This window comes from Borostomias antarcticus (genome assembly GCF_949987555.1).
Source record: "Borostomias antarcticus genome assembly, chromosome: 11".
NCBI lineage: Eukaryota > Metazoa > Chordata > Actinopteri > Stomiiformes > Stomiidae > Borostomias > Borostomias antarcticus.
The window spans coordinates 8,305,797-8,314,690 of record NC_140244.1 but is presented as its reverse complement, the minus strand read 5'-3'; the positions used below and the strand labels follow the sequence as shown (position 1 = coordinate 8,314,690).

The 8,894-nt window shown below is 46.8% G+C and overlaps 2 protein-coding genes across 2 annotated transcripts; one reads left to right on the top strand and one right to left on the bottom strand.

Annotated features, from left to right (window-relative positions):
• Positions 1-285: 285 nt before the first annotated feature.
• Positions 286-3,687, top strand: trib3 (tribbles pseudokinase 3). Its single transcript, XM_084446340.1, has 4 exons — positions 286-828; positions 1,555-1,851; positions 2,009-2,301; positions 2,556-3,687. The coding sequence occupies exons 2-4, from the start codon at positions 1,555-1,557 to the stop codon at positions 3,049-3,051; spliced, it is 1,086 nt and encodes a 361-aa protein (XP_084302466.1). The 5' UTR covers positions 286-828; the 3' UTR covers positions 3,052-3,687.
• A 139-nt stretch (positions 3,688-3,826) lies between these two features.
• maf1a (MAF1 homolog, negative regulator of RNA polymerase III a) lies at positions 3,827-8,818 on the bottom strand. Its single transcript, XM_084446346.1, has 7 exons — positions 8,032-8,818; positions 7,732-7,860; positions 7,396-7,564; positions 6,777-6,898; positions 6,453-6,572; positions 5,994-6,077; positions 3,827-5,094 (listed from the first exon to the last, which is right to left on the bottom strand). The coding sequence occupies exons 1-7, from the start codon at positions 8,112-8,114 to the stop codon at positions 5,070-5,072; spliced, it is 732 nt and encodes a 243-aa protein (XP_084302472.1). The 5' UTR covers positions 8,115-8,818; the 3' UTR covers positions 3,827-5,069.
• Positions 8,819-8,894: the final 76 nt, after the last annotated feature.

The window sequence follows — 8,894 nt, the reverse complement described above, 5'->3', positions numbered from 1 at the left end:
CCGAGTGACCAAATAGTCTATTTGCAACACCTTGTTGCACACAATACTGGCAAGGGCTGCTCTTTCTTTTGTTCCAACGCCTGCCTGCCGTGCCCGGGCGACACGCTATTGCGAGGTTCATCCGCCGATGTCGTCAGACTCGGGGGTGGAGCTACAGTGTTGCAATCAAACTGAGCCGCGCAACATCCCGGGGTTTTCTACACTCTACCGGAGCCACGGGGACAGGGACAGGGGCAGGCAGACCATTTAAAGTCACCTCGCTGGTGCTGTAAACGAATAGGCTAGTGTTAAGTCAGAATGAAACATTTTCACAACTTTTTCCAATAAGAAAACTCCTGATAATAGGACCATTTCCAAAGTCAAAAGAGGAACGTCAGATAATCTAGCCTAATTGTTTACTCGGACTAGACCACGAGTTAAAGCCACAATTTATCTGGATTAACTTTTGTAGTTTAGCCTATTTGAGCGAGAGGGATCGCAGCGAAAGGCGGTTTCAAGGTTTCAGGGCCAGCACGTCGCAGGAGAAACTTGAGGTCCGGTTTATCACAGCGGGAAGAGGGGAACAAAGGAGATCATCAGAGTCGGTGTAGCCGCCGTTATTATTGTCATATCACCGTTGTCAGGACTTAAGGGTAGACTACCTCGGGTTTTGTATGAAGGAATAGACCCCCGCTTGTGGATAAACTAGAAGTCCACACACAGGCTGTCCTTGTTAGGTGAGTTTCAAACTAGTGTAGTGAAACTGTAACCAAAAGTGATACAATATTGCAACATCCAGCTTGGACTTCTCTCTCTTTTCCGGTTGGGATCATCTTACTCATTGACAAGGTAGGCTTTCTGTCTTTATTTATCTCTGGATTAAGATTTCTCTTTTATTTTGCACACGGAGTTAACATTTGCTATCATGTGTTTTACGCAGAATATTGCCTCCTTGTAGTCTTTGTAGTCTCTGTGTAGGCTATCACTGCAAAGTACTCCCCCTATTGGTTATAATCAAGTTTACTACAGGCTCAAAAGGCCATGACTAGGTTACCACGATTGAGTTGTATTGATTGAGGTCTTCGTTTTTTGCATTGGGTAAAAATGTATTGGGAAATATCGCAGTAGTTAGGGCAACAGTTGGCAACACAGAAGGAGATGTCGCAATCTCCACCGTTCTTGCGCCTGTGAGGCAGCATTGCGTCATAGCCTGCAGTTAGTGGAAGTGCTATTTTCATTTCAGCTATGAATGACTCACACGGAGACGCATTTCCAAAATGACTGCCTGCATTTACTAATGTAGCAGACTGCTCATCATTATTCATATTGAGTCACACATCCAGATTTAGGCCATCATTCGACGTTGTTGACTCAACTTTCAACATCAGTCTCTCCTGCAGGCCTATGAAGCAATGTCTCTAATGACAACACAGGACAGCTATTATACATAGGCTTACTATATAACCACATACAACAATACACGTCTGTGTGATCAAATCTAATATACTACCACTGTGGGTGTGTGTGTGTGTTTGCGAACATTCTAACATGTTATTGTTCTTGCCGCTCCAGCAGATGAGTGCGAAACTGTCCGCCACGCCTGCACCTTCAGCCCCTCCCCCCAGTCTAAAGAGGGCGGGGTTTGACGAACCTGACCAAGAAGTGTTGAAATGCAAGCGTCCCCGCCTGCTGCCCTCCCCCTGTCCCGGCCTGTCACCCTGCCTCAGGCCCCGCAGCCACAGGCCCGCCCCTCCAGACTCCCACAGCCAATGTGTGTCCACCATCGGCCCCTACGTCCTGCTGGAGCCCGGTGAAGGCGCGGAGACTTACCGGGCCGTCCACAGGGTGACACAACAGCAGTACACCTGCAAGGTACAGAGGACCCGACAGGGACCTGTCTGCTTGACTCTTTCTCTGCTTGTCTGTGTTTGACTGTCTGTCAGTCGGTCGGTCTGCCTGTTTGTCTTTCTACCAAGTCTAGCCAGTACTGGTTGCCAGGTAACCATCTCCTGCCTGTGCCGTTCTCCAGGTGTTCCCTCTGCGTCGGTACCGCGAGGTCGTGACCCCGTACGCCTGCCTCCCGCCTCACGACAACGTCGCCCGCGTCTCGGAGGTGCTGATTGGCGAGGACCAGGCCTACCTGTTCTTCCAGAGGACCTACGGCGACATGCACTCCTACGTGCGCACGCGCAAACGGCTGCCGGAGGACGAGGCAGTGTGTCTGTTCGGCCAGATGGTGGCAGCGGTGGCTCACTGTCACGCCCACGGCCTGGTGCTCCGAGACCTCAAACTACGCAAGTTTGTCTTCTCTGACCCCGAGAGGTGCGTGTGTATTCCATCAGCTTTGGGTCAGCCGTATAGTACAGGCTGCAGGATTGTGTGTGTGTGTGTGTGGTTTATGTGATGACATGTATTTTTGTGATGGTGAGGATGTTGATGATGAAGGCAGTTGTGTGTGATGATGGTGTTGATGATTATAAAAGCTGTTGTGGTGGTGATGCTGTATGTGATGATGATCATTACATACATAATCATTATACAATCATAATAATAATAATAATAATGTTCTCCCACAGGACAAAGCTACTCCTGGTTAACCTGGAAGACTCCAGCCTTTTCCACGGCGACAACGACTCCCTGACGGACAAGCACGGCTGCCCCGCCTACGTGGGTCCTGAGATCCTGATTGGCGGGCTGTACTCTGGGCGTGCGGCGGACGTGTGGAGCCTGGGGGTGTGCGTGTTCACCATGGTGGTGGGCCGCTACCCCTTCCAGGACACGCGGCCCGCCGCGCTCTTCACCAAGATCCAGCGAGGGGTCTTCACCCTCCCCAGCTGGCTGTCTGCTCAGGCCAGGTCTCTGGTCGTCTGCATGCTGCGTAAATCCCCCGCGGAGAGACTGAAGGCCTCCGAACTGCTGCTGCACCCCTGGCTGACCACCACGCACCAGCGCCCTCCAACGCACGCGACACCTCCCGGCGCGCACGCACATTTACCTCTCGGCACGCACGCACACCTCTGCGCTGCGGCGTGCACTGATCAGGTGGTCCCTACTTACACACCGTCTTCCTAAGACCCCACACACACACACCCTCCTCCTAACTCACAGGCACACTCCTCCTAACATACATGCACACTAATACCATCTAGCGGGAATCCCCCTCGTGAAAACAGTAAACCTGTGTTTGCGAGGAGCGTTTTTTTCCCCTACGACAAGACTTATACATCAGATACCTCCAACTGAATGAAAAGGAATCCTGGAATACTTGACGCACACTTGTGCCTTTGATGCACTATTGTTTTCTACCTTTCTACCTACATTCTACCTTTTTACTGTGCGATATCATTCTGGACTCAACCCCCAAAAAGTGCCTTGTTTTTCCCTCCTGTTTGCTGATTGGTTGACTGCAAAGCTCATCCTCACCAAAGACCTCCCACATCAAAAAAAAACTCCAATCATCAACCTAGATCCCAGTGGATCCTAACAGTCGTGATTGCAGGTTCCTTTGTGTAATACAGTGATCCTTGCCTTAGTTAAAAAAGACTGGTTGTTGATGTTGACAACTGCATGCAGTTCCTGTGTTAGAAACACCCCTTTGCACTAAGGCACACCACACTACACTTCCTTATCTACTTAATTTCTCACTTTCAAGAATGAGTGGTAGTATATTGTATTTTGACAGTGAAAAATAAATTGTTTGACAAGCTACTGGGCTGGTAGTTGTGCTTACTGACCCAACCATACAAATGTATTCAATGACTAAGACACAGGAATGACTGAGTTCTCATGAGACTGTTTGAGATCGATCTAGTTCATCAGTGGTCAACTAAGATGAGAACACGTTTTATTGTACAAGAGCTTACACACACGCATTACATGAACCATCCAAACTATCAATACAATTCAGATCAATGGAACTCTGAAATGCTAGTGTGATGTATTGTAAGCTATCAGAGGATAAAAACCAGATCGCTATTATTCTGGAGTATGAATTTAAATATTAATGTGTCTCGGTGGTAAAACAACAGGGTCTGCTGGTCATTCTAACAAGAAACTAATAATAGACAACCCTGACCTAATATGGTCATAGCCCTTACCCCCCTAGTGCTGGTCCTAACTTGCACTCCAGACACACACCACAATGCGAACACAAACCCCTAAACTAGGATATATATATAGAGGGGTCACTTGAACCTGATGCTGTAACACTGTGGAAGTAGCCTGATGGGTGATGAGTGAAACGGAATGTGGGCTGGTGCACCAGGCTATTGTGGAATGGTGTAAGCTGGAGAAAACAATACATATTTATCAAACAAAATAAAACGCTGCTTATATGCACATGCCCAAAACAGCCCCACACAATACAAGACGATCAAAACTTCTGCCTCTGATATTCGGTTAGACAGCAAAGGAATAAATGCTGAAATGGGAGATTAAGCGATACGTAAATGATACGCATGTAAAACTCAAACAGACAGGATGGACCTCATCTAAACACGTGTAACAGATTTATGACCTCACATCCTGCCTGATGGGAGCCTCACGAGCCAATCAATAATGCAGGGGAGTTGGCGAAGGAATAGAGCCTGCTGGGAAGAGTAGCACACTTCCAGGAATGGAGAGTGAATTAGAAAATGTAAAAACAAAAGGTTTCTATGATGATGAACCCAGAACCCTAACTAGCCTAAACTGAACGAAATTAAATAAGGGATTTTTTCTCTCTTCATTTTAAATTCTGAACTGACCTCAAACCCTGCACACTACCCAGTACACTTGTGAGTGAGAGTATGCAGTAGTGTGGTTCTGGACCTGTAGGTGAAGCCATAAAACAGCCGATTCTAGCACAGGCACATTCCCCCATAGAGACCAGAGTTTGAATCCCGGACCCAAATAATTCTGTGCTCCCCGTTGTATAGATGGGTACTTGTATTTATCCCAGAGGGGAAATTGCTTCTTCTCTTCTTTTACCCTGTCTGTCTAAATAGAGAGGAAGTAATAGTTCGGAGGGTGTACTGCATACTCTTCTTCCCCCCCAAAAAAGCTCAGTGGATCTGAAGTGGTGCTGCTGTCTGGTACTGGGAGGACGGGTCTCACTGGGCACACAGGGCTCCATACCTGCAGAGAGAGCAGATGAATGGTAAAATACAACCATACAGTAGAGTTATAGTGTGTGGTGTGTGTGTGTGTGTGTGTGTGTGTGTGTGCATAGGCGATTTTACCCTCTGAGAGTAGGGGGGGCAACATTTTGACGTGAGGAAAAAAAAAAAAAACAGTTCTGCCGTCTCTTCCCATCTATTTACGAAGAATACCAGTTGTGAACAGTATGCTAATAAGAAATCTGTATGACAATTCAATATGTACAACGCATCAAACTTCATCTAGACACCACGAGCATGTCAATATGACTTTATGACCGAGCACTAGGCCATACCCAACATCACAACATCAAACTGCAACTGCCTGCTGGTGCTAGCTTCCTCGCCGATGGTGATGTTGCTAGTGCTAGTGCTAGCTCCGATAGCCTCTGGAGCACTTCTGCATTCGATTGCACCTGCTGCGCTGTCATTTCGAGTGGTAGCTTCTTCATTAGCATTGCCAGATTTTATTTTATGAAGAAGTGGTATATTGTTTTATAGCTCTTTTTGCCATTATGAGCAGGTTGGCTAGTTGTAGCTTGTTGAGCACTGAGCAGTACAGTCAGATCTAATTTTTTTCGACGGACGAGTTGTGCCATTAGTGGATTATGAATATATATATATTTTTAAAGGTAGCCTAGTTTAAGTAATAAATACACTTTTAAAATGAATGCTGATCTAACACAAACTGGTACAAACCACAATTATGTATTTAATAATTGTGTTAATTAGTAAAAATAAAATAAAATAAAAAGTTTTTATTTTTTATTTTTTAAGAATCTGAGCAGAGTTGGGCTGTCCAATCAGGGGGGGCACTTGCCCCCCCTGCCCCCCCTATAAAATCGCCAATGTGTGTGTGTGTGCACCAGCTCTGCTCACCGCTCATCATCCACGTCCTCCTCCTCCAGGTCCAGGTCCAGGTCCTCGTTCCCGATGCCAGAGTCTCGAGGGGCCATGAACAAACTGTTGCACAAAGATGAAGAGCAATGTGAATTCACCAGGCTGTGTGTGTGTGCGTGTATGCATGCTTTCAATAGAGGAGTACAGGTGGGTGTGTAGTACAGTACGTGTGTGTGGAGGTGGTCTAGAGGTGTACTGTGTGTGTGTGTGTGTGTGTGTGTGTGTGTGTGGAGGTCGTCTGGAGGTGTGTTTGTGTGTGTGTGTGTGTGTGTGTGTGTGTGTGTGTGTGTGTGGAGGTAGTCTGGAGGTACGTGTGTGTGTGTGTGTGTGTGTGTGTGTGTGTGTGTGTGTGTGTGTGGTGGTGGACTGCATGTGTATATGTATGTGTGTGTGTGTGTGTGGTGGGGGTCTGGAGGTGTGGATGTGGATGTGTCTGACCTGACAGAGCGACAGGTTAAGAAGACGATCCGCTTCAGTCTCTTGTTGTAGAAAAAGTAGTTTAAAGACCAGAGGTTCCCCTCCTCTCCGTACGGGTCGGAGTCCAGGTCCGGGTTGTAGCTGCAACCCCATCACAACTGTTTCATTAAGATTAACTCAGCAACATGGGTCTCCCCTCTAATTCGCAGCTCATTACATCATACCATAAATCAGATGGCAGACAGACTGACCAAAGACCAACCCAGCCAGACCGACAGACAGTCAGTCGTAGCCTGGATGTCACACTCAGACAGACAGGCAAATGAAAAGGCAGTCAGGCCTCACCTGTAGATGTCACATTCAGAGAGACAGATCTCCATGTCGATGGCCTCCCACAGCTGAGGCTGCAGACGGCTGTACTCCTCCCCCGCCGCTGACGACAGACTGCTATTCACCGCGTTCAACACCTGCACACACCACTGCGTTAGCGCTAGTACACTACTGAGTAAGTACTAGTACACTACTGAAGAATCTAGGTAAAAATGTCTGGAAACATCTACAGAGTCTTAAAGTCAATGTAAAGCTGATTGTGTGTTTCTCCTCTCACGTGGACGGTGTAAATGTGCAGTGGTAGGGATGAAAGGAGACAGTTGTGCTGTGCTGGGGCCGTGGGTCAAGAGGTCACGCTGGGGCGTCACAGAAAGGCCCCTATCCTCCCCGGGGTGTCTCGTTTTCTGCCCACAGCTCCAGACAGCCGAGAAACAGGGACTGTTTCATGTTTATGACAGACCTATTGGTGCTGTAGAACAGCAACACTAGCTAGTTAATGTGCTACTGCATATTAGTGATGATTTACACTAGCTGCTCATCCAGTTGAGACTGGCGTTGGAGCTCTCTCTGTATTAAAGATGAGTATATGTCCATATATAACATCCATCCATGTGTCAGTGCACTAGCAGCTCACCCAGTTGAGGCTGGGCTCTCTGCTGAAGTCGTGGCTCTTGGTGCGGCTGAAGTCGTAGTCGGGTCTGAAGGACTCATTGAGCGTGGCGATCAGGTAGAACAGAGTCTTCCTGCTGCATTTGTCAGACAGAGGCCCCTCCCCCTCGTCCCCACTCTGGCCCTGGCTCAACCTGCAACACCAGACAAGTACAGTACAGTCAGTAATGGATTAGCGTGCTTCACCAAGTACACTGCAATGGTAGTATAGGCTAGACACATACAGAATTTGAGTATGTGTGTGCCTATGTATTTGAGAGAGAAAGAAATATGAGAGAAAAAGTGTCTGTAATGTTCTTACTTGTTGGGGCTGATGCCAGAGGATTGGGGGGGAGATAGAGCTTCCAGTACATGAGGGAGTCCCTCCTGACAGAACTGCTTAAACATCTGCTTGTCCTCTCCTGCCATTTTGCAAGAGTAGCTCTCAATCCTGTATAGAGAGGGAGAGAGAAAGAAACAGAAAGGGAATAAGAGGGTTGAGCACGGGGAAGGGGGGTCCTGTGTCACACATCATTCATAGTTTAGGTCTAGTTACTTCTAAGCAAATGCATCTTGAATTTAAAGAAGTCCAAGTCTGTTTATTTGCGTGGTGTAACCATACCTTCCAATTATCTGGCAGTCTCCGGTTTCAATGGTGAGTCGGGTGTTCATGGCCTCAAAACTGGAGTTTTCCAGGAGCTTCATGTTGCCGCGATCTTATGTTAAAAATGTTTATTTGTTTAAAGCAGACACACTATCTAGCCACTTGGAGCGAGTATTCAGCTACCGATAGCAGTCACTACAAATTGACAGCTTTTTTGTGGCTGGCGGAGATAGTTGGCTTCACTTCACTCCAGCGACAATTTTCCCCTTGTCTTGTTTCTTTTTTATTATCTGGTTGTCACTTGTTATTATTGCTTATTCCTAACCTTAAAGTAATTATGGATTATAAAAAAGAAGACACCGTTAGAGGCTTGGGTGTGTTTGAACAGGAAGCTAGCTGGCTAATCTGGCAGAAACAGCTGCATCAGATCCAGAGACGACGGGCCGTTCGCGCACAAACACTTTAAATCTTACTATCTCGCGCTGTTGCTGCTATCGCTCAATTCAACACGATCACTATTTTTAAAAAGCACTTAATATTGCACGAAAAATAATAATTTTACGATTTACGGATGCTGTAAAGATCTTTGTCGAGGGCTTAAAGCACTTATATGTCTGATAAAAATGTCCTCATTTTTACTGTGAAATTTCCAATACCTGCCATTAAAAAGACTGAAATTAGATACAATATTCTTCATCCCAGCTTTAGTGTCAGAAGTAAAAGAGAAATCCAAGGCTTCTCAGAGCCTTTGTCTTTACCCAAATGTATGTTTATAAGCAGCGCAGCAGTAACCCAGTTATGTTGTTTTGGTCCCTGGAACTAAAGCTAGCTAGCTATTTCCTGTTCCTCTCAAGCCCCGTTCGGCTGATCAATTTCCACAT